Source organism: Rhodotorula toruloides (genome assembly GCF_000320785.1).
Source record: "Rhodotorula toruloides NP11 unplaced genomic scaffold Scaffold6, whole genome shotgun sequence".
NCBI classification, from domain to species: domain Eukaryota; kingdom Fungi; phylum Basidiomycota; class Microbotryomycetes; order Sporidiobolales; family Sporidiobolaceae; genus Rhodotorula; species Rhodotorula toruloides.
The window spans coordinates 320,509-343,194 of record NW_015622966.1 but is presented as its reverse complement, the minus strand read 5'-3'; the positions used below and the strand labels follow the sequence as shown (position 1 = coordinate 343,194).

At 62.5% G+C, this 22,686-nt stretch overlaps 10 protein-coding genes across 10 annotated transcripts; 3 read left to right on the top strand and 7 right to left on the bottom strand.

Moving 5' to 3' along the window:
* Position 1: 1 nt before the first annotated feature.
* On the top strand, positions 2-2,673 carry RHTO_07220 (Myb-like DNA-binding protein, REB1; the record flags this gene model as incomplete). The annotated part of the gene is made up of 8 exons (XM_016420878.1): positions 2-226; positions 315-530; positions 599-748; positions 811-1,303; positions 1,368-1,977; positions 2,038-2,154; positions 2,231-2,412; positions 2,477-2,673. The coding sequence occupies 8 exons, from the start codon at positions 2-4 to the stop codon at positions 2,671-2,673; spliced, it is 2,190 nt and encodes a 729-aa protein (XP_016274605.1).
* Positions 2,674-2,919: 246 nt separating this feature from the next.
* On the bottom strand, positions 2,920-3,424 carry RHTO_07219 (uncharacterized protein; the record flags this gene model as incomplete). Its single annotated transcript, XM_016420877.1, has 3 exons — positions 2,920-3,176; positions 3,238-3,267; positions 3,328-3,424. The coding sequence occupies 3 exons, from the start codon at positions 3,422-3,424 to the stop codon at positions 2,920-2,922; spliced, it is 384 nt and encodes a 127-aa protein (XP_016274604.1).
* Positions 3,425-4,042: 618 nt separating this feature from the next.
* RHTO_07218 (malic enzyme, mitochondrial) lies at positions 4,043-6,783 on the bottom strand (the record flags this gene model as incomplete). Its single annotated transcript, XM_016420876.1, has 11 exons — positions 4,043-4,255; positions 4,311-4,383; positions 4,440-4,475; positions 4,536-4,668; positions 4,726-4,985; positions 5,049-5,250; positions 5,310-5,380; positions 5,448-5,952; positions 6,066-6,151; positions 6,212-6,327; positions 6,574-6,783. 11 exons carry the CDS (start codon positions 6,781-6,783, stop codon positions 4,043-4,045), a joined length of 1,905 nt encoding a protein of 634 aa, XP_016274603.1.
* An 810-nt stretch (positions 6,784-7,593) lies between these two features.
* Positions 7,594-9,354, top strand: RHTO_07217 (anti-proliferative protein domain containing protein; the record flags this gene model as incomplete). The annotated part of the gene is made up of 1 exon (XM_016420875.1): positions 7,594-9,354. The coding sequence occupies one exon, from the start codon at positions 7,594-7,596 to the stop codon at positions 9,352-9,354; it is 1,761 nt and encodes a 586-aa protein (XP_016274602.1).
* Positions 9,355-9,796: 442 nt separating this feature from the next.
* RHTO_07216 (Bestrophin/UPF0187 protein) lies at positions 9,797-11,577 on the bottom strand (the record flags this gene model as incomplete). The annotated part of the gene is made up of 3 exons (XM_016420874.1): positions 9,797-10,964; positions 11,103-11,348; positions 11,432-11,577. The coding sequence occupies 3 exons, from the start codon at positions 11,575-11,577 to the stop codon at positions 9,797-9,799; spliced, it is 1,560 nt and encodes a 519-aa protein (XP_016274601.1).
* A 990-nt stretch (positions 11,578-12,567) lies between these two features.
* RHTO_07215 (uncharacterized protein) lies at positions 12,568-13,677 on the bottom strand (the record flags this gene model as incomplete). Its single annotated transcript, XM_016420873.1, has 6 exons — positions 12,568-12,625; positions 12,686-12,806; positions 12,881-13,050; positions 13,129-13,360; positions 13,485-13,500; positions 13,552-13,677. 6 exons carry the CDS (start codon positions 13,675-13,677, stop codon positions 12,568-12,570), a joined length of 723 nt encoding a protein of 240 aa, XP_016274600.1.
* Positions 13,678-14,883: 1,206 nt separating this feature from the next.
* Positions 14,884-15,788, bottom strand: RHTO_07214 (uncharacterized protein; the record flags this gene model as incomplete). Its single annotated transcript, XM_016420872.1, has 5 exons — positions 14,884-14,967; positions 15,063-15,160; positions 15,274-15,444; positions 15,506-15,643; positions 15,701-15,788. The coding sequence occupies 5 exons, from the start codon at positions 15,786-15,788 to the stop codon at positions 14,884-14,886; spliced, it is 579 nt and encodes a 192-aa protein (XP_016274599.1).
* Positions 15,789-16,441: 653 nt separating this feature from the next.
* On the bottom strand, positions 16,442-17,400 carry RHTO_07213 (ribosomal L11 methyltransferase, PrmA; the record flags this gene model as incomplete). The annotated part of the gene is made up of 3 exons (XM_016420871.1): positions 16,442-16,632; positions 16,724-17,304; positions 17,363-17,400. The coding sequence occupies 3 exons, from the start codon at positions 17,398-17,400 to the stop codon at positions 16,442-16,444; spliced, it is 810 nt and encodes a 269-aa protein (XP_016274598.1).
* Positions 17,401-17,726: 326 nt separating this feature from the next.
* Positions 17,727-19,072, top strand: RHTO_07212 (uncharacterized protein; the record flags this gene model as incomplete). Its single annotated transcript, XM_016420870.1, has 3 exons — positions 17,727-17,754; positions 17,820-18,285; positions 18,346-19,072. The coding sequence occupies 3 exons, from the start codon at positions 17,727-17,729 to the stop codon at positions 19,070-19,072; spliced, it is 1,221 nt and encodes a 406-aa protein (XP_016274597.1).
* A 175-nt stretch (positions 19,073-19,247) lies between these two features.
* RHTO_07211 (sensor histidine kinase/response regulator) lies at positions 19,248-22,619 on the bottom strand (the record flags this gene model as incomplete). Its single annotated transcript, XM_016420869.1, has 7 exons — positions 19,248-19,534; positions 19,593-20,083; positions 20,144-20,277; positions 20,335-21,536; positions 21,590-22,004; positions 22,070-22,176; positions 22,247-22,619. 7 exons carry the CDS (start codon positions 22,617-22,619, stop codon positions 19,248-19,250), a joined length of 3,009 nt encoding a protein of 1,002 aa, XP_016274596.1.
* Positions 22,620-22,686: the final 67 nt, after the last annotated feature.

The following is a 22,686-nucleotide window of genomic DNA, read 5'->3' as shown; positions in this document are numbered from 1 at the left end:
AATGGGCAAGCGACACCGCTCAGACACCGCTGTCGACGCTGCTACCGCTGTCGAGCCCGCCGACGACGCCGCGAGGAAGGTGGCGAAGAAACAGCGCAAGGAGGAGAAGAAGCGCAAGCGGCTCGACAAGGACGCTGCGGCTGCTGAGGCTGGTACAACGAGGACCGCTGTGGCGGACCAGGCTGGCTTGAACGGTGCACAGGGCGAGCAGGACGCAGGAGACGAGGTGAGCAGGGCACCGCCTCGTTCAGCGATTCTTCGCAAGGCTATACACGGGCTGGAGGAGCTGACTGAACTCGCTCCTTGGCTCGTAGACTACCACGGACGACCGTGCTGCCCGCAAAGCAGCCAAGGCGGCGCGCAAAGAGGCGAAGAAGGCGGCCAAAGCGGCGGGAAACAACGCCGCGCCAGAACAGCCCGCTGGGGACGGCATTGACAGCGAGCAGGTCGAGAAGAAGAAGCGCAAGAAGGACGAGAAGGGGAAGGGGAAGCAACTCGCGGCGACGCCGGAGCAGGACGAGACTGCGACCGTACGTCTCGCTTCAGCCCGTTCTCTCGTTATTGCGTGTACTGACGATCTCCTACGTCGCTTACAAAGGTTGCGCCAGTCAAGGAGAAGCGCAAGAAGAGCAAGAAGCGTCGAGCGGCGGCGGACGCCGCGATTCAGGCCGGAATCGACCCGAGTCTTGCGAGTCTCCTCGACGACAGGGACTTTCCTGTCTATCCTGGCGCCTTCAACGGCAGCGAGGTGCGTTGATCCGCGCTTCCATGACTCGACGGAGTGACGCTGACAGCTGAGGTGCGCCGCAGCGCAATGTCGGCGCCTATACTTCCGCCGCTGCTGCCATCGCGGAACCGGAAAACGCCTACTCCAACTTCAACGCCTCCTTCGGGTACTTCAGCGCCGTCCAGCCTCACCATTACAGCCAGACCCTGCAAGACATCCCCGTCGACCCGTCGCTCATCGAGGTTCGCGCTCCCGACCACGCATCGACCTCTGCTTCATTGCCCGACCCGCAAGATCAAATCGTTTCGCCTACGGTCGAGCGCGAGGTGAGGCTCGAGGACGTCGAGAAGCGAAAGGCGAAGGAGGACAAGGGGAAGAAGAAGAAGGCGGACGCGCCACCGAAGAAGCGCAAGCGTACCGCGGCTGGCGAGGAAGGGACGACGCGGACGAAGCGTAAGAAGACGCAGGGAACGCTTGGCGCGGAGGGTGTCGAGGCGGCGAAGGGCGACTTTACGGAGCAGCTCGTCACGAAGTGGTGGACTTCGGCGGACTTGAAGAAGCTTGCCGAAGAGCACGGTGCGTTCGAGTTCTCTGCTCTTCGAGTTTGACCTTGCTGATGACACTGGCCTTGCGGGACCAGGCGCGACGTACAAGAGCGGCAAGTTCAGCAAAGTCGAAGACGACACTCTGCGCGCCACCATCGAGGCTTTCCGCGCAGAGCAGGACCTGACGCAAGACGAACTCGCAACGCTTTTCAACACCAAGCGCGACATCAAAGCAAAGCCGAACGGCGTCGTCGCGCCTCAGAACGAGATCTGGGTCCGCCTCGCTCGCTCGCTTGGCAATCGCCCGCTCAGCGCCATCTACACGCACGTCAAGCTCTGGTACCCCGTCGGAGGAAAAGACGAGGCTGACAAGAAGGGCGAGAAGTGGACGAAGGAGGAGGACGAGGCGCTCGCCAAGGCGGTCAAGGAGCTTGGAAACTCGTGGGTGCGCATCGGGCAGGAGCTCGGCCGCAGCCGCGACTCGTGCAAGGACAGGTGGACGAAGCAGCTGCAGAACGGCGCGGTACTCAAGGCGGGAGCGGGCGCGGGTGGTGCTGCGCCTGCGACGGTCAAGAAGCAGGGCAAGTGGACCGAGGAGGAAGAGGAGCAGCTGCGCAAGCTCTACAAGAAGCACGGTGCGCAGTGGACGGTCATCAGTGCCGAGATGGGCGGAGCGAGGACGTCAACGCAGTGCCGGACAAAGTGGTGCGTGTCCGAGGAGTTTCCACCTTCCTTAACGTCTGGCTGAACCTTCCACGCTCGCAGGACCGACTACTTGCAGCGTCGCGAGGAGAAGAAGGAGAAGGAGCCGGCTGCCGACAAGGGTGACGCCGCCAAGTTGTGGCATTGGCCAAAGCAAGGCTCAGCTCGTCTCGTCCATGCGTGCGTTCATTTCTGCCGGCCTGCCCTTATCGCAGCGCCTTCGTTGACGCAGGGCTCGCCGTTCTCGCGCTTGCAGCGTTGCCGCTCTCGACCCGAAGGACAAGACCGACATCGACTACAAGAAGGTCTCCGACCCCGAGATCGCCCCGCAGGGCGCGAAGAACCTTCGCGATCGCTTCAGGAAGCTGATGGAGAGCGCAGAGAAGAGCGTGAGGGAGGCAAAGGGGATGGACGAGGGCGACGAGGTCGCTTTCGCCGGTTTGTCCAGTCCTTTCTCTCGCTCATGCCGAACTACTGACGCCTCGCTGTTCCGCTCCGTTAGACACCATGGCGCATCTCTTGGAAGAGTACCCGACGCCGACGTCTCTCCCAGGCAAGCGCAAGCGTCGTTCGAAGGCGGACAAGGCAGACGGCTCGCAGAAACGGACAAGGTCGAAGCCAGCCGGCGTCGGAAAGGTCAAGTCGAAGGAGCTGGTCTCGTCGAGCGATGAGGAGAGTAGCGACGATGAGGAGGCGTAGTTGGTAGTTAGGCGGGCGTGTGCGCTTGTCGCTTGAAGTGCAGTCAGTCGTTTTCACTCTACCACTGTCCTGCCCCGCGAGCTCCATTGCGCTCCGCTGGAAGTCTCTCGGACGAACGCTTGCTTGACACTTAGCATCGAAGGATGGAAGAACAAGCAATGCGTGCTGGAAGGAGGCGCTCTGTCTACATTCGTCCGCCGTTCTTGCCGACCCAGCACGGACACCGTATTCATCCGCGCTCCTCCCTTACTCCTCGCTGGACCCCGTGCTCCCCGTAGCCCCCTTGTCCTGGACGAGACAGCGCTGCCTCTCCCTCAAAGCGGCGAGCTTGACTTCGAGGCGAGCGATCTCGTTGGCGACCTCGCACTCGCTCATCTCGTCGACCTCGTCGAAGATGACCTTGGAAGACGCGGAAGAAGTACGCCTCGAGATGTGCGGTTGCGTCGCTTCGAGTTCTTTGAAGGCAGTGGCGTTGGCGTCGAAGCGGGCGAAGGTCGGATCGCCTGCGCGCCATCGTCGTCAGTATGCCCGAGGAATGAAGCGGAAGGCATGCACGGGACGCACGCTCTGCCGAAAGCGACCTGAAAGCAACGCCTGTCCGAAGGAAGCGAGGTCAGCGTCGTCAGCAGCGGAACTTGGAGCAGGGTTGCGCACCGGGATTGACGCTTAGCGACGTGTTGCCCTGATCGCAGAGGCTGAGGCGGTCGAGCGGCGAGTGTAGATGGCGCAGGAGCGGGTCTGTCGAGGGCATGTCGAGAGGGAGGATCAGGAGGGCCTGTTCGCGCGGGTCCGTCGTGAGTGTAGCTCGGATGACTGAGAGGTCGTGACGCACTTCTCTGCCAGCCCTTCCACCGCGTGCGCTCGAGAACAGGGGAGTGGGAAGAGAGAACCCCGGACATGCGGAACCGTCGTGTAGGTGGGACGACTTCGCGCATCGTCGATTCTGGGTGCCCTCGCCTCTGCATAACTTTGAGTGTATCTGGGGGAGGCTAAGAAGAGCATCGAGAGTATGCCAGCAGTCGTTGATGGCGAGTGAATGAAAGTCACAGAATTGGCCTTCCCAAAAGTCGCTTCCTCTGCTTTTGTCGCTGCAAAGTCGCGCCCCAGTGGGCTGTGTGGCTCTCAAAGAGTCGCAGGAGTGCGCAGTAAGCAATCCGGCGAGCTTGCGGGGGCTGATAGGGAGGCAGCCGCGACGAAGGCATGCTCCCTCCTTCGTCCGCCTCTCTGCGCGCCCCTTCACTGCTCACCGCACTCGATACCGGCAGAATAGGGTCAATGCAGCGTTTTCTATGATGCAGATACGAACGACGAAAGAACAGCGGGTGCCGGAGGAAAGGAAAGTCTATGAAAAGGTCCACAGTCTGTCGCTCTAGTGACGGTCGACGAGCTCGAGCGGGCGGTAGACAGGGTCCCACTGCGCCGCGCGAACCTCGTCCTCGGAGAAGGGGTCGTCGCGCTTGATCTGGCTCACGCCTTCCTCCTTGGCGGCATTGGCAACGGCCGTGGCGACCTTGACGGAGACGTGACGGAGGTCGCTGAGGGGAGGGAGGAGCGACTCGTCGGGGTCGTCGAGGGCGGGAGCCTGTGAGAGAGATGGTCAGGCTTTGATGGCTCTGCTGGTGAGCGAACGAACGCACCATCCTGGCGAGAGCAGCAACGCCCGCGGTGATCATCTTCTCCGTCAAGAACGAGGCGCGAGAGACGACGACACTGCGAGGGGTACCGTCAGCGCAACGCCAAGGAGGGCTGAGGCGAGCTAGACTCACCCGAGACCGAGTCCAGGGTAAAGCAGGCCATTGTTGCTGTCAAAGGCGGACGTCAGCGGTTGCTCCGCAACGAGGGCTAGAAATGTGGCATCTCACGCCTCGGCAATCTTGTGCTCCTTGCCTCGCGGCGTCTTGACAGGCGGGAAAGGCGAGCCGGTCGCCATAAGCGCAAGTCCGTTCGTCCACTCGTTGATGTCGGCCGGATCAGCCTCGGCGAGCTTTGTCGGGTCTGCGTCGCTCGCGGGATCAGCGATCACTCGACGAGAGACAATGAAGGCGCACGCACTCGAGAGAGGGAAGACGATCGGCCGCTCGACGTGCTTGGCCATCTCCCGGACGACCTCCTCATCGAACGCGCCGGACATGGTCGAGCACCCAACGAGAATCGTCGGTTTGGCCTGCTTGACGACCTCGAGCAAGCTGATTCGTCCTTCGGCGTCGCGCTCCCACGACGAGACTTCCGAGGCGTCGCGGATGAAGTGCTCTTGGCCTGGTCGGAGGGTCGGAGAGTGCTCGGTCGTGAGCAGACCCGGGCGGTCGACACACCTGCATCGACGGGAAACCTCAGTCTCGCCTGCCGCGCTGTAGGCGCAGCAAACTCGCACGCACCAGAAGATCTTCCGAACCTCCTCGCTCGACAACCCCGCCTCGAGCATCAACGCGTTCCGAATCCCGTCTGCGATGCCGTACCCAGCCGTGCCGAAACCAAAGACGACGATGCGCTGGTCCTTGAGCTCGCTCTTCGTGACCTTGACGGCCGAGAGGAGCGCGGCGAGGACGACTGCTGCCGTGCCTTGCATGTCGTCGTTGACTGTGCGAATGGACGATTGAGCGCCTCGCGGGGAAAACGACGGCGCGGGAGTCACGCACAGACAGACTGCTTGTTCCGGTACGTCGTGAGGATCTTCGAGGCGTTCGAGACGCCAAAGTCCTCGAAGTGACTGCGTACGGCGACCAATGCAAAGTCAGGCTCGGCAGTACCGCTCGCATTTCGACAAACGGACTCACAGCAACGCCTGCGGGTACTCCTCCCTCACCAGCTCGCAAAACCGGTCGACAAACTTGTCGTACTCGGCTCCACGGACGCGCTTCCGCCGCAAACCGAGGTATAGCGGGTCATTGAGCAGCGCAGAGTTGTCCGTCCCGACGTCGAGCACGACCGAGAGGATGCGCGAGGGGTCGATTCCGGCGCCGAGCGTGTAGAGGTTCGCCTTTCCCTGCGCGATCAAGATCCCTCCAACTCCCTGATCTCCAATGCCCAGGATGCCCTCAGAGTCGGTGACGATGACGAGGTCGACATCCTTAGGCCTCTTTGCCTGCATCATCATCTCGCGCATCTTGTGCCGATGCGCATACGAGAGGAACAGCCCGTCTGGTCTGCGCCAGATCGTCGAATACTTCTGGATCGCTTCGCCGACTGTGGGAGTGTAGATGACGGGGAGGAGCTCATTGAGGTGGCGGAGGCAGAGGGCGTAGAAGAGGATGATGTTTTGGTCGCGGAGGGAGGAGAGGACTGTCATCGAAGCGAGGTCAGCACGCGGCGCGACTCCCTTTATACGGCGATGCGCAGAATCTTGCGCAGGTTGTTAAGGTGAAGGCAACGCAAGAAGGAAGTCGCGAACGCACAGGTGTACTTTGCGAGTGCGCTCGGCCGTTCCTGCAGCTGCGAATAAGCTCGCTTGCACTGCTGGTCAAGCGAGTGTACCTCGTGTCTGTCTCGCCGCAAAGTCAGCTCGACAACCACTCCTAGCGAAGCGAGCGAGGGAATTCACGGCAAGAGTCCGGTCAATCCAAACGTGTCCCGCTCTTCAGGCGTGAAACCGGCGCCTTTGTTCAGTGCCGGTTCGTTCAGGAGGGCACGACCTCGCAGGGCGGTCCAGATAGGGCGCTGGGACGGAGAAGCGGGTGTCGAGGAAAGTGAGCGAGGACCGGGATGCGGGTGGAACGGTGTCAGCGCGCGTTCGGCGGGCGAAAAGGGTTATCTGCTGCCTTTGAGAACCATTGCTACCTCACCCGCGCGCTACTACTCCTCCCTGAGCTGCCGAACGCCTCCCTTGTCCTCCTCACTCCCTCCCATCCCCGACCTCGCCAGCAACGCCTCCCGCCCGTCCCGGCTGGCCAGAATCGCACGCACCTCGTTCTTCGAGTGCTGGAGGTACTCCTTGTTCGAGATGGTCGAGTCGTGCAACGCCGCGCCCTCCTCATCCGCATCCTTCGCCTGGAGTCGCAGCTTGTTCTCGACATGAGCAGCCGACTGGAACGCCCTGCGCGCGGCAGCGAGACTAGACGCAGCAGTGCGTGGTCGCTTGGACCCAGCAGCAGTAACAAGGAGCGTGCGGTGCATCCTCAGCGAGTCGTGTGAGCGCGAGCGAGGAGGAGCGGCTCGCGAGGTGACGGGACGGGACGAGCGGGTGCTGTCGGATTACGTGGCTGGCTATTTCCTCTGAACTGCTCCGCTTTTGGCGCGAGAGCGGGGAGAAGCGCGGAGGTGGGATCGATTCCAGCGAGCGAGGAGGCGACTCCAGCCGCGACAGGGGTTGATGGACTCGCTCGAAGGACTGGATGGATGACAAGTGTCACTGGCAGTTGTACAGCTTCACAATAAGCCATGCAGAGCGGCGAGAGGACGAGGAGAGACGGCGTCGCTGGTCGAGGAGGGAATGGACGACTTGGCTCGCCTCTCACGCCTCCTGTTGGGTTCGTTCGAGCGTAGACCCGACGAGAAGGAGTGTATGAGTGCATTGGCGAGTCCAATAGCCCGCAGGAAGCAGTTGAAGGGGATGTTGAGCGACGCTTACCCCCTCCCACTGGCCAGCTCACTCTCCTTCACCCGCTCACCCTCCTTCACCTGCTCATACCCGCGCTGTGGCTGACCAGACTGCCTCGGGACTGCTCCGTGTACACCCTCCAGTCACTCCTTATCCCTCGCGAACCACCCCCGCTGCCAGAGGCGGCCTTTTCCCTCCCCTTCTCCCGCCCCTCCCTCACCTCGCTCATCCAGCCGCTATCGAGGTGCGCGCGCCCATCTTATCGCTCGCAGAGACGCCCAGCTGACCCACTATCTCACGCACAGACTCACCCGCACTCGCGCACGCCAGTTCCGCCACCCTTTGCCCCGCTCGATCCAGGTCGCTCGACTGCCCGGTCACTGAACATGGACCGCGAGCTCACCGCGGCGTCGTCCTTCCTCGCCTCGTACCTCGCCCAGCCATCACACACCTTCTCGAGCTCGCTCACGGCGGCACTCGCGGCCAGGTACGACGGACATTGGCACCCTCACGACCCCGAGCGAGGGTCAGCCTACCGCGCCCTCATCCGCACCCCCGCTTCGCTCGACTCGTCCGTCCTCGCAGCCGCCAAGGACGCTGGACTGTCCAGGGAAGACGTCGAGCGGGCACTGGCCGGGCGGGCGGGCGACAAGCGGCTCACGCTCGGAGACTGCTGGACGCTCTGGGTCGACCCGGGCTGCGTCTCGCTCCGTGTCGAGCGCGGCGATGGGTCGCACGGCCGTGATGCCAACCTCATCGAGGTCTGGGGCAAGCTGCCAGAGAGCCTGCGCGGACTCGCCGTCCCGCTCGCCGACGTCGAGGCTCCGTCATCCAACATCTCACCGCCGATCGAGCCTGCCGCGCTCCTCTCGCCCGTCAAGCGCTCCAAGGCCATTCAGATTGTCGCACCGCCAGGTGGGCGAGGTGCGCTGCAGGCCATGACCAACTCGGCACTCCAGCCGAGCTCGCCTGCACCTGCCGGATCGTCCAGGCCGACCGCTCTCCTCGCCTCGCCCCTCATCATCCCGCCGACGCCCGTCCGTCCCTTGCCAGCGACCGAGGCAGACGTCTTCTCTCCCACTCCCGCCGCCGTCTCGTCCTCGCGTCTCCTCCCGCCTCGCTCGCCCTCGCCTGGTAACTCGTCCTCCCCTTCGTCCCGCAAGCAGTACTCGCTCTCGCCCTCGTCGTACCGCCCCTCGTCTCCCCTCGGCATGACTCACCTCCAGCGCCGCTCGTCGTCCCGCGGCTCGTCCATCTCGTCCCTCTCGGCAGATTCGTCGGACGGCGAAACCTCCGGCTGCGACTCGCTCTTCTCGGCGTCGGGCGACAGCACCGCTTCGGCTGCTTCGTCCATTCACGCCGCGAACGGTGCGTTGTGGAAGGGCCTGGACGCCAAGTCGCGCGACCTCGTCGACGGCGACGGCTTCCGAGTTCCGACCTTGCCTGCGCGTCCTGCGTCATCATTCGCGCCGTCGCACTCGCGCGCCTCGTCCGCCTCGTCTCTCGCTCCTCCTCCTTCGCCCTCCTCTCGCCTCCTCCTCTCGCCCAGCGGACGCTCGATGCCCGGCTCACCGACCAAGCCGCGCCGCCGCGGTGTCCGAGGCGGCCAATCTCACCGCTCCGAGTCGACCCACTCGCACTCGTCGTCCATCTCATCCATAACCTCTCTCACCTCGACCGCCATCCCGTCCACACCCCACCAGTCCTCGACCGACTTGCCCTCCACCTCACCCGCCTCGACGACGCGCCCACGCTCGAGGACCGAGACGTCGTCCTCTGCGCAGACGGCGACAGAGTACTCGAACGGGCTCGTCAAAGTCCTCGGCGGTGGCGTCCTCCTCGGATGCGCCAAGTCGTGCGGATCTGCCGCTGGCGGTCGGACGCCAGGCGGCTCCTCGGCTGACGGGGACGGTTCGCGTCGGCGTCGTCGGGAGCGAGGACGCGGAGGACGCGGGCAGGGCAGGTCCGGTTCGACGGCAGGCATGGGCGACGGGAGCGACAGGAGCGGCGCGACGAGCCCGTACAACCACCTTGGCGCGCCTGCGAGTCCTGTCTGGGCGCCATCGCCGACTGGCTCGACGTACCACCCGCATGCGCAGCAGGTGTTTGGGCAGTACCCGACCAGCTTGCCGCCTCCGCCTATGTAGGCGCCTCGCACGACTTTTTCACCGTAACGACCCTTCGACTTTCCTCTTCATCCCCATTTGCGACAGACCTCTTTCGACCCATGCATACATACTTGACGACCGACCACCGCTTTCGCATCCCGTTTTCTGCCCTGTATACCCTCTTTCTCGTTCTGTCGGAATCTTTGGCATCTCGCTCTGGCTTGATCTCTTCGTCCTTTCGGTTCCAGTCTTATCCTTAGCATCCCTTGACTATCCTCATAGCATCCGCGTTACCGGAATTGCATTCTGTCCAGCATCCCTCTCGAGTTGTCCGAGAGTCGCGCGCGAGGCGAGGAGGGAAATGAGTGTCTGTGTTGCGGTGTGGAAGACAGAAGCGAGTGCAGAGAGAATGCGTGATGCTGCAAAACCAGAATGAAACGACCGTGCCAGAGTGAGTGTCCATGCGCAGGAGCCAACCTCCTCAGAGCGTGCAGACTTCGACCGTCCTGCCGTCGTCGCCCGTGTTCCTCCTCGGCCCCGCCTTGTTCCTCTTCCTCGCCTCCCTCTCTCCCCTCGCGCGCTCCTCCAAATCATGATAACTCCTCGCCAAGAACGCCCGCATCCCCGGAACGCCCTTGACCGCCGCTTGGTTCGTCCCGCCGTGCGTCTGGCTAAAGTCGGCGAGGATCTCGGGTGCGGAACGCGTGTCGTACGGTCCGAAGGGGGTATTGAGAGGCGAGAAGGTGAATGATGAAGGCGAGGGAGCCGAGTGCGCGGCGATTTCTTGCAACTCGGCGGCGATGAGCGCGCAGTACTTGTCGAGGTCGAGGTCCGAGTCGTCGTAGCCGAAGGGCTGCTCGACTTGGCGAGAGAGCTCGAGGAAGCCCCAGAAGACGCACGCCGCGATGAACTGGGCGGGAATCGTGAGCCAACCGAGAGAACCGTAGATCTGGAAGGGGAGGATGAGGAGGTAGATGAAGGCCGTTGCGCGCAGGTGGACCGAGTAGGAGAAGGGAAGGGGAGTCGAGAGGACGCGCTCGCAGATGGCCAGGGAGTCGCCGAGCTGGTTGAGCGCGCCGAAGGCGACACCGACCAGCGGAGCAGCTAGCGTTCCGCGGCGGATGCAGGTAGTGATGTATCCGTGGAGGAAGAGCTGGATCTCGAGTGGGATGTTGGTGGATGCGACGACCTTGTGAGTGCGGTGCTCGCGAGCGATAGCGCGCAGCATCGGGCGGAAGATGAGGAGGGCGGGTGCGTAGTCGTAGATGCTGAAGGGCGGCGGGTTGTGGCCAGGAAGGAGCTGGACCTTGCGGATCTTGGGCTCTTTGCGCAGCTCGCCGAGTTCTTCAGCGCCGAAGGTGCCCTTCTCGAGGTCGATGTGGCTACTCAACGCCGACGAGGACATCGTGCCCACCATGGGTGTCGCCGAGCCAGACGTAGCCGGCATGGGAATGCAGGTCGAGCCGTCGGGAAGGGGAGCGCGCCAGAGCCCCGTAACGACGTCGCGCCTGATGCCTGAGGGGTCGTCGATGCCGGACGGGAACGAATATTTGGGAAGCGGCTTGACGAGCTCGTACAGGTCCTCGTAATACACGCCGTTCTCTCCACGGACGTAGTGCTTGACGGCGACGGCGAAAGCCTGGATGAGGCTGCGAAGAGCGCGCAGGAAGGTCAGTATCCTCGTCGGCTCTGCGAGGGCCAGTTTCCGGACTCAGGCGACAACAATGCCTGAACCCGGTATGTCGCCTGAGCCCGGTCACGCTGGATCAAGACAATGTCAAATGCACTTGAGCATCGTCCTCTTCTCGATGAGCGCCTTGAGCTTTTCGATCTCGTCGGCATCGCTCCCAGGCTCAATCTTTGCCTGCTCAGCCGCGTCGAGCGTCGTGCCGCCAATGTGGATCCAGATCATGCTTGCAAGGTTGCGCGAGGCGAGCGAGACGGTCGACCAGGCTTGACGGCCCGCGTTCCAGCGTTCGAGGGCGGACGAGGTGCGCAGCGAGACGGCGAACGAGAGCATGGTCGTCAGGACGCTGTACCGTCAGAGTAGGGGCATCAGAACGGCCGCGACGAGAGCAGGCGGGAAAAGGAGGACGAGTGCGGTAAAACGCCGCACCTGAGCATGATCGTGTTAACCTTCAGGGCGAACCCCGACACTTCGCAGCCCACCGTGACAGCCACCGCTACAAGCGTGAAGGCGAGCACGGCGGGTGCGATCTCGGGAAAGACCGTCTGCCCAATCTTGCGGAGGAGAATCGACATCTGCGAGTGCGAGAAGGAGGAGTCAGCTGGCTAGCCCGTGGAGACCGAGTACTGAGTGCTTGTAGCGCTGTCGCAGGGCTCCTCCGTCGCAGAGATGCCGCCTCATCCATCCAATTGATCCTCCTGACCCGGCCGCCGACGCTCTTCAGCCAACGCCGCGAATCCGTCCAAGAGGCGCAAGTGGGTCTTCCCCTCCTCACGCAGGCACGTCCTCATAGCTGCCACTGACGACGCGGCAACCCATGACACACCTTGTTCGAGGTACTGTAGCGAAGACCCGAGCGAACGAAGCGCAAGACGAGCGAGGAAGACGGGGGTCAAGGGTGCGAGACGAGGACAAGCGTGGACAGTCCAGCAAGCAGCGCGCGCTCCAGGCGGGTGTGTTCGAGTCGAGCGAGAGTTGAGCAAGCAGGAGAAGGAGAAGAACGGACGCAGCGTTTGTTCGCCGTCGAGAGGAGTCGAGACCCGACAACCGTGCGCAGCACGCGACGAGGACGCGACGAGGAGAGAGGGTCAGAGCAGAGCACGACGAAGAACCGTAGAAGCAGCGTGAGTCCAGTGAGCAGTCGCAGAAGGAGAGGGAGAAGCGAGAGAAGGAGGCAGCCGACCCGCTCGCAGGAAGAGGGCGGTTGTATGCTCGCGGAGGAGGAGTGCGGAGCAGGAAAAGGTTCTCAGGCGGGGAGGAGAATCAGGCGAGCCTTCGTAGCGACTGCGGAGAGTGCACAGCGACGAGAGAGCGCGACAGGACTACGAGAAGGCGGAAGGAGTGAAGCAAAAGCGAGCCAGCGTCGACCTTCGCAAGCGCAAACTCTCCCTCTCTCGCTCGCCGCCTCGCTCAGCCAACGCTCGTAGATCATTGAGCCAGGTTCGTTTGTTCCATCCAGCCCCGCCAGGGAGCCGATGCCTTCTATAGATCCCGAAAACCCAAAAGAGGCGTGAAAGAGTCGTGAGAGGGCGTGTGGTCGTTCGTTCGTCGTGAGGCGTGAGGGTTTAGTTGCCGGCGCCAGCGTATTTGTACTGCTCCGAGCGACGGCCAGTGAAATGCCACCTGGAGGGGGAAGGACGTCAGTGAGGAGATGGAGGAGAAGCAGGTAAGGACGGAACGCACTGGACGTTCTGGATCACGTCGTTCTTGTTGTCGGTGTAGCCGCCCCAGAGCTTCTGGAAGGCGTTGAAGACAACGTCGATCGAGGTAGGGGTGCGGACCCAGGCGTCGTCGAACGCGTCGGCTGCGAGGCGAGGAGGCGGAAGTCAGCTTCAAACCCGGCTAGAAACGACGAAGACGACGGTGAGCGCGACGTACTGACGTAGAGAGTCTCCGAGCGACCGGCAGGAGTCGTAACGACGACCTCGAGACCGCAGTACTTCTGCCGAGCAGCGGTCGCATCCCAGTTGGCGTCCGACATCATCGTGTTGAGCGAGATGGCGAGTCCGGGAGTGTTGTCATTGTAGGGGAACCAGCACCAGGAGTTTCTGCGTGCGTTGGAGCGCACAAGAGAGCCTGAGGTCAGCGGGAACGTCCAGGAGAACCAGGAGAGAAGGCCCGCTCACCCGTTCGTCGAGTCCTGTGCCGAGTTGGTCCTGAACCACGAAGCGATAGCGCCAGTGTTGGTACCGGTGAACTTGGTAACGCCCGAAGCGGCGAGGACGTTGTTGTCGGTCGAGACGAACTCGGTTGTCGAGGAGGAGGAGGAGGACGAGATTGAGCCGGACGAAGTCGACGACGACGAGGAGCCAGACCACCAGCACTTGTTGTCCTTGCGGTAGTAGCCGTCGTTGCAGGCTGCGGTGGAACGAGGATATCAGCGCGAAGTCCTGGGAAGCGGACGCAGACTTCGATAGCAGGGCGAGGAGGATTTGGCGTCGCCGAGAGCTGAGAGGGACGCGAGGGATCACGAGCAACTCACCCCAGTCGCAGACGTTCTTATGGCACTAGTGGTGCGAGTTCTCGACGATCTTCGAGTCGCCGCAAACCGAGACGTCGGCGCAGTACTTGTAGACGGCGCGCTCCTCGAGCGACGAGGCGGGCGAGACGGGCGCGGCGAAGGCGACGAAGGGAGCCGTCAAGGCGAGGACGGGGACGAAGAGGGAGGCGAGCATTGTCGAAGGCAGCGAGGATGGGGAGGAGGGGAAGGCGGACGAGGGAAGGAGAAGGCAAAGCGTATGAGAGGGAAGGGAAAGAGAGAGCAGAGAGAGCACAGCGTCGAAAGCAGGTCGTTCACACCCAGCGCCTCTGAAAAAGCGGGCAGAAGAACAGCGAGAACCCCTTCTCCTGCCTCGGCGGCGGGAAGGAGGGGGTTCTTCGGGCGAGGACGAGGTCGTCTCCCCGGTTCCGTCGCCGCGTGACCACCGAAAAGTGCTTCGATCACTCATGCAGATGCGCCAAGCAAGGCCAGCGTGGAGAATGAAGGGAGGGAAGATCGAGCTCGCCGAAGAGTCCGGCCTTCGTCGCCCCCGGAGAGGGTGGTCGCGGCCGCTGGCGCTGTGCCCATGTATGCAACGGATACATAAGCCTTCCAGCCGTGTCTGCGAGACTCATCCAACCAGCTGTTCCGTCCAGTCGGCCGGTAGAACCTTTCCAAAGTTGCAAGCAAGCGATCCTGGCTCAAGGTGGTCATCCTCGCGCGAGCGCATCTCTTATGCGACGCTAGAGAAGCTCGCTGGCTCCATTCATCACGCACGCGAGCCGCGCAACGAGAGAAGCGGCGGAACACCCTGGTATCTTTTCCGGGGTCGTCGCCGGCGCAAGTCCCCAGTCCGCGTCTCCAGGGACCGCTGCTCAAGCCGGCGAGCATATGCGCGGGTCCGAAGCAGAGGATCTCCGTGTGAGAGCGTTGCGAGGCTGGCGAAGCGATGTGATGCGAGGTCAAGGTGCGAGGCAAAGCGGGGGCGAGGAGGACGCAGTCAGGTCGCCGAATTGGACGCAGAACGGCGACCAGTCTCGGCCGACACAGCGTGCCACAGCAGCATCACGGCGTCCGCAAACCCGCGCAGCACTCTGCGAGCGAGGACGCCAGGGGTTGGAGACGAGAGGGAGGGCAAGTCGATCGTCGAAGCACGGACGAGCTCGTCAAGCGCAAGCGCAAGATTTGTAGCTGGCTGTCCTACCGCTAATGACAGCGACGGCGAAATCGAGGCGAATGAGCGAAGAGGAGAAGCAACTCTCGTTCAGACTTTCCTTGCTTCGTTCGGAGCCGGAGGGCAAATAAACGTCGAGGTGCAGCGCACTCATACAACAGCGAATATCAACGGTGGGGGAACGAGGGAAGAAGCGAGCGGAAGGGAGAGAGGGACGCCAGGTCCTTTTTAGGCGGAGCCGGACCCGCCGAAGCTCCATTGCGAGGAGCGCTCGCCCGTGAACTGCCACTGGACGCCTTGGATGACATCGTCCTGCGAACCCAAGCCGTGTCAGCGGGAAGTTGCGGAGTGAGGAGCCAAGAGCGAATTGCGGAAGAAGCTGGCGAAGGCGAGTTGCGAAGGCTCACCTTGTTGTTCGTGTCGCTGCCGTAGAGCTTGGCGAAAGCGCCCTTGATGACGTCGATAGAGGTAGGAGTGCGGACGTATTGGTCGTCGAAGGCGTCGGCTGCGAAGGAGTATGGAAGTCAGCTCCTTGTCACGAGGCGTTTCGCTCAAACGGCTTGAGGCGGGAAGCGACTGCCGTTGCTAGGCATACAGTAGCAGTGACTCAAGACGTACCGATGTAGAGCGTCTCAGAGCGGCCCTCGGGCGTAGTCACGACAGCCTCGAGACCGCAGTACGCCTTGCGGGCGGCCATCTCGTCGCCGTTGAAGTCGTTGATCATCTGCTGGCGCGAGATGGCGAATCCAGGTGTGCTGTCGGTGTACTGTGTGTAGCACCACGACCCGCCTGCGGACGCCAGCCAGATTAGCCGCAAGTTCAGAGGCGAGACGACGGAGGACGGGCTCACCGTTGGTGTGGTCGGCCGGGTCGTTCGTCCTGTACCATGACGCGATCGAGTTCGTGTTGTCGCCCTTGAACGACTTGACGCCGCTCGAAGTGACGGCATTGCTGTTCGAGTCTGTGCGCTTCTGAAGTTGGCGGAGAGCTGCACGGGCGGAGTGCTGAGCGACCGCCTCTCGGTGGGGATGGGGGATCGACGCACCAGTACCCTCGTTGGAAGCGACCGGCGCTGACAAGACGAGGAAGGGGGCGACGGCCGAGAGAGCGGCGAGGAAGAAGGCAGTCCGCATGGTGAGGAGTAAGGGCGGTCGGTGTTGAAGAGAGGGCAAATGAAGCGGGGCAGGGCAGAGTGAGGAGAAGGGAAGAGAGAGACCGTGAGCAGTCCCGCGGCAATCAGACGAGGGAACCGGAAAGGAGGGGTCTTCGGAAAGTCGGAGAAAGAGGTCGTGTGCAAGAGTTCGCCGGCGCAGTTTCCCCCCCACCGTACAACGACCAACGACGAAGAACCCCGTAAGAACAGGGTGGCTTCGTGCGAGTCCGCACAACGGTTGCGGCCGAACCTGCGGAGTCGAGGAGAAAGACAGTCGAGAACACGGCCGGTCGAACGGTAAATCCCCTCGATTCCTTTTCACGAACCCTTGATCTGACGGCGATAATCTCGATCGCGTGAAGCTCACGCGACTGGCGAGGGAAGTTGCGGAAAGCGAGCCGGCGGCAGGGCGGAAGCAGAACGCTGCCTTTCGTGCTCAGGCGAGCGTCTTCGAGCGACAAGCGCGCCCGAAAGTGTGCGAGAGAGCCGGAGACAGCGTTGGCGCCGAAGTCGGCGAAATTGGCACAGGAACGAAGCGTAGCGATGCGGCAGGGGAAGGAGACATCTGCGTGGCGCAAGTCAGCGGATGGCAGGCAAAGGAGCAGGGGCGTTCCCGCATACTCACTGCTCTGATCAATTGATCTTCCGCCATACAAGCAGCGGCCTACTGAACCCTCCCTCCTCCCGCTCTATCCGCTGCTCAAGCTGGAAGCCCGCTTCTCGCATCTCGTCCTCGAAGGGTGGTCGTAGCTTGATGGCCTTGAACGTCTCGCGCAAATTCTTGTTCCGCTTGACCGCGCGCTTGTAGTTGTCCCATTCTTGCGCTGCGAGGCGAGCAAGCGTGCGGAAGCGGCTCAGTGAAGGGAGACAGGCCTGAAGCGGCAGTGCAAGCTGGCCCAAGGGAAAGCAACGCACGCTCGATGATCACCACTCCTCCTGCCGGAAGGACCTCATGAAGCGACCGAAAGAGCCGAGTCATGCCAGCGTCGCCATGATGGAGGTGCAGCCATTTCGTGATCGAGAAGAGGGTGATAACGTCGACTTGTCGGGTCCCGCTCGCAACGAAGTCATCGAGCCACCCTTCGTCCATCACGTTCGCGGCGAGAAATTCGAGGCGGTCGTCGCCCTTTTCGAGGCCCAGCTCGCCTGCTATCCGCCAAGCGTCTTCGATCAGGAGAGGGTCGATGTCAACGCCGACGACGCTCGCTGCGCCCATATGCCGCAGCGCATCGAACGCGATCTTGCCCGAGTTGGTGCCGACGTCGAGCAGGTGTTTGTTGGCGAAGAGTTGGCGGTCGAGGAGAGCGAGCCGGCCGTTAAGGGACTCGGCTGAGGGTGCAGCTTCTGTGCTCGAACTTGCCGCGGGTCTGAAGGAGTAATAGGATCGGTAGTTGCCGTACGGCCACACTGTCCGGTGGTTGGCTTTGTTGCGAGCGTTGGCGGTTTTCTCAGGAGCCGTCGGCGTGAGGAGTGCCGGCGGTGTCGACCAGCCTGCGCTTCGGCGGGTGCCAAGGTCAGCGAGGGAGCTTCAATTTTTGATGGCGAGCGACTCACGCTTCTCCCAGGCCGTCCTTCTCTTCTGTCCCGCTCATCTGTTTCCGAGGAGTTGAGGCGGCGTCCAGCGGCGACGGCAGCTCCTTTCGTCAAGCGGATACTCGAGAGTAGCGCAGAGCAGCCTTGAGAAGCGCTGCAGCACAGCACAAGCCAGTCCAGCGAGTTGTAGCGTGTCGTTCTCCGCCAACCTCGACTTCATCAGTCCGGGCGATCCTCAACCTCCTCCCACTCACTCTCACAGCTCAGACTCGCCTGAGCAGCCTCACGCTGCTCTCGAAAAGGCTGCTCGTGCTGGTGGGACTACCGTCAAATCGCTACATACGGCCGCCGCTTCCGTCGTCTCACTTGACATCACCGAACGAGGATGGGACGGCCGGTCCTCCTCGACCCTCGTGCGTAGTTCTGGGTTGACGGGTGAGCTTTCAGACTCCCTACTGACCCGCTCGTGATCCCACAGCGCTTGCCTCGTCGGCCGCTTCGCCCGTCTCTCCCCCTCCTCGGAGCGACCCGCCCGCTCAGACTCCCTCATCGCCCGCATCCAACGACAGCGATTCAACGATCCTCCCTGCGTCTCCATTCTACGGTCTCGCACCGGAAGTCGTCGCCCTCTTGCGCCCGCCCGGACAGCTTGCGACCGCAAGGCCGACGGACACTCCGGCGGCGAGGGCGCTCGATGCACGACTCGACTTCGCACTCAACTCGTCCCGCTCGCACACGTCACCAGGATTGGAGCTCAATGCGGACGAGGGACCGCCTTGTCCGCCATTGCGTACTCCTAGAAGGCCATCTCCTACGGAGCGTCCGACGCCTCCTCCCAACCGGATCCCGACCACGACTCCCTTCCTCGCTACTCGTACGGCACCTGTAGGCCGCGAATTCGGCTCGGAGATCGTAGCAGGACGAAGCCCAGACTTTGCTGCGAGGTGCGGACTTCCGTTGTTCCGCCTCCCGAACTGTTGCTCACGACCCGCTTCTCTTGACAGGCTGCAAACGCTCGCACAGACTCTTGAATCCCTCGCCGAGCGCGCTGGCTCGCTTTACCCTCAACCAGATCCTCCAGCGCCTCTCGTCACTTCCGCCGCTTCCCTCGAAACTCCAACTATCGCTCGGCATACAGACGGCATCCGCCACACCGTTCGACAGCTCCTCCTCGCCTCTCAACGAGTCAGCGATGCGGTTGAGCGACATCGCCAACGCCAACTCGTCCTGGATCCCGCTCAGCCTCTTCCGGTTATCCTCCCCGACCGCTCGCTCTCGCCTAGTCCGCATCGACCCGCTTCGACGACCACGCTCGACCCGCTACGACCACCCTTCACCTCCTCCCCTCTCCCGCTATCCCGAACCTCCGCAACTCCCGCACCGCTCGCCGAGCCCGAGAACTACCCGGGCGAACACGCCCAGCTCCTGCGCATCAACCAGCTCCAAGCCGACATCGCTTCGCGCGCCAACGAGCTGCGTGATTTGCGCGAACGCAGTCTTGAGCTTGAGAGGGCGCAGAGGGCGATCGCGAGGAGGGAGGTGTTGGAGCTGAGCGACGAGGAGGGCGATTGCGAAATCGAGGTGGGTGCTGGAGGGCGAGGAGTCGGACCTTTCCAGCCTTTCGCGGGGACGAGGCGAGGACTCGGCCGTGAGTGCATCCAGTCGGAAAAGCGGGAGGAGCGGGAGAGGCGGCGAAAGGAGTACGAGCAGTGGAAGTTTTGCGGCCGCTGATCCGAGCCTCGCGATTGTACGACTAGCTCTGCACACTGTTGGTTGTGAATCTAATGCATAAATGCGCCTCGACGGGCTGAAGACTATGTGCGAGAAATGCGGGAGAGAGGTACGACAGCTAACGAGGGACGACGAGAGAGGGAATGGACGATATGACATGAGAGAGGAGGAACCGTTAGATGACGAGATGTGAGACGCCGTTCGCCAGCTTGTCTTGTTCTCGCTCGGCGAGCGCCTTGTCGTACTTGACGAGGTCGCCGGCGAGCGTGCGCAGACTTGATCCGGCTTTGACGAACCATTCGTCGACTTGGCCGGATGCGACGACGTCGGCGTGGTTGGCGTGCGTGCTGTCGAGGCCGGAGATGGCGATGATGCGGGCGGGAGGAAGCTTGTTGGCGTGTTCGTGCTCACGCATCGCTCGAGACGCCTCGATGCCGTCGATGTCGGGCATCTGGATGTCGCCTGCCAATTGAATGAGATCAGCCACTTGGCAGGACCTGAGCGTGAGATGACGACGAACACCACACGAGGTTCGGCTTGAAAGACTTGAACAGCTCGATGGCCTCGGCTCCTCCGCCCGCTTCGGCGTGCTCGATCTTCTTCGTTTTGAGGTACGTGACGAGGACTCGTCGTGCGATGGCGTTGTCATCGACGACGAGGCAGCGGACTCGGGATTGCGGCGAGTCGTCTGGAGGGCGGGAGGAGGGAACGGGGGCGGAAGCGCTGCGAGAGGCCGTTGAGGGGCCAGGCGAGGCAGGTCGGGAGATCCCGCGGATCGGGTTGAAGAGGTGCTCGAGTTCTTGCGTGAGATTGCGAGTGACCGGGTCGTCGCAGCGGACAACCGGTCCCGAAACGACCTCGAGCGGTACCGTAACCATGGCAGCCGTTCCCCGACCGAGCGTTGACCGGTAGCGCAGCGAGCCGCCCATCCGCTTGACGATGTTGTCGGCAATTGAGGTGCCGAGACCTGCGCCTGGCGCGAAGGGATCCTTCTGCTTGAAGGGCGTGAGACTGGCAAGAGCGGGTCAGCCTCGGGTGTCCGGATGCTCGAGGAGGGAGAGTATAACGCACAGGTCGTCGCGCATGAACGTCGAATCCATCCCTTTGCCGGTGTCAATCACCTCGAAGACGAACTCGTGCTGTGCGTCTTTGGCGACCTCGCGTGATGTCGAGACTGCGATGGTGATGCTGCCCGAGTCGGTGAACTGCGGATGAGAGTGGTGAGAAAGAGAAAGGGGCGAAAAGGTCGAAGTCTCGCGCACCTTCATGGCGTTGCTGATAAGGTTGATCAGCACCCGCTTGAAGCCACCGACATCGATCTTGACCCGAGTGCCGTCGCCAACAGCTGACCGGAACATCAACGGGACCTGCTCATGCGCGCGCCCATCGTCCATGCCGCGAAGACGAGCCAAATCCTTGGCCTTGCTCGCGCAAGACTTCACGACGTCGACGATGAGCGACTGGAGATCCAGCTCGCAGAGAGTGGTGTCCTTCCGTGAGGGCTGGCCGTTCGAGAGGGAGAGCTTTGTGTAATCGAGGGTGTCGTCGAGGATTTCGCGCAAGGATGTGAGGCAGGTCTCGGCGACGTCGAGGAGAGGGGTAATGGTCGTAAGTGCGATGGGATCCACCATCGTTCGGATGAGTTCGAGCTGCGAGCCGAGCGCGAATAATGGGGTTCGAAGTTCGTGCGAGATGTGCCCGACGAAGGAGGTCTTTGCCTTGTCCGCCGCGAGAATCCGCTCCTGCGACTGGCCGGCAATGAGGATGGCGCCGATAGAAGAGACAAAATGCTCGTCGGACGGCTCGAACTCGAAATGTGGCTGCGTCGAGCCGCAGACCATGAACAGGGCCGGCTCGCCTTCGTGATCGAAGACGGGGACCGCGATGGTGGCGGTTGTTCGCGAGGGCAGCAGGGCGGATAACGCAGTCGGCAGGCGAGTGACGGTTTTGTCGGGCGATGGAACGGGCAGAGCGAAGGATGTGCGTTGAGAATCGTGGTACTCCGCCAATGCCCTCGCAACCGCAGCGATCCCGTTCTCGCTGTTCAACAGCTGGTGCAACTCGTCACGCTCCTGCGGCGTCGAGTCGCATGGCCGAGACGCGACGTCCATAACGCTGATATGGCCGGGACCGTGGACGCTCGGATCGCGACGACGACGAGTCAAACCGGGACTAACGCGCGGAGTTCGAGGTGGCGAGTTGAGAGGCAGGGAGTCGGGAGTCGCGGGGGCGCAGGTGGAGGAAGGGAAGTTGAAGGCGCGCAAGTCGAGGACGAAGCAGTAGTCGGAACCGGTGTGGTCGCGGACCTTGTCGCAGACGCCGGACATGGCGCATGGAAGACTGGACGGCGACGCCAGCGCAAGGTTCCGAGAGGGGTAGACCATTAGACGGCGGAACAAGTCGGCCGTATACTCATTCCGCAGGTCGTTCAGCCGGTGCCGCTCCTTCTCGAAGGCGAGTTCGACTGCACATAGACCGGTAAGCATCGGCGGATGCGGATGACGGGAGCAGACGCACATTGGTTTGCGGCCATCATAGCGAACTGCTTCAGCATCCTCTCCTCTGCTTCATTCAGAGGCGGTTTTGACTCGTGATGTACAAGACAGAGGGAGCCAACTGGCATCGCCTCGCGCTCTGGTGCATCGGGAATCGGAACTGGTCGCAAGTTGATGTTGGAAGACGCGAAGAAGCCGACCGGCCCCTTGCCCTCGTTGACGAGCGGAGAGCGCTTGAAGCGCCAGTCGTGGACTGCGTCCGGCACTTGAAAGCAGCCTGAGTTGGGCGGCTTGCTCATGGCGTGGGGACAGAACGAGGCGTCGCGGTCGACCGCGATTCGAGGAAAGTCCTCGTCCTCCTCTTTCGGATCCCATCCGCTTGTCGAGACAAACAAGACGCGGTCCTCAAGAACGACGTTGATGACGACGGTATCGACCTGCGGAAGGGGGACCCAGTGAGTACGCTGTGATCTGGTCGAGGTCGACAAGTGAGCGAGCCCACCTGGAAGACATCTCGCGCCAGTTTCGCCAGCTGGTCGATAGCAGGTACTCGCCCGACAGAATGCAGAGAGTAACGGCGCAGAACTCGTCGTCGTTCCTCCTCGCGAGCTGTGGACGTTGGATTAGTCACTGCTCGAGGGAGGCGACTCGAAGGAAGGATGGCAGGTCAACGACGCACGATTCTTCAGCGCCGGCAGGTGTCCTTTTCGCCGATACAGCTCCTTTGCATACTCGAGCGAGCCCTCCTCCCCGAGCACAGTCTGCTGGTCCGACGTCGAACCCGTCCCGTTGTCGCGCGCGATGTGATCTTCGAAGACGAGCTCGTCGGGCTGGTCGATGGGCACCTTAGTGACATCGAGCGCGGCTGTTCCATCGCTGTACCGCTTGAGGAGCGTTGCAAGCGCGTCCTCCACCATGGCCGCCGCGATCACTCCTGCGGCAGCACGCTCAGTGCTGTGGTCGTGTGCAGGCGATGCGAACGCGGCTGTCGTCGGGAGGCGTGGGTAGTGGCTGGGACTGGCGGTTGGCGGTGGACTGGCTGTCGCGAGCATCAGGACGAACTTGCGAGCCCTTCAGCGTTGTCGAGGCGAACGAGCGATGATCTTTTTTCGTCGCCTG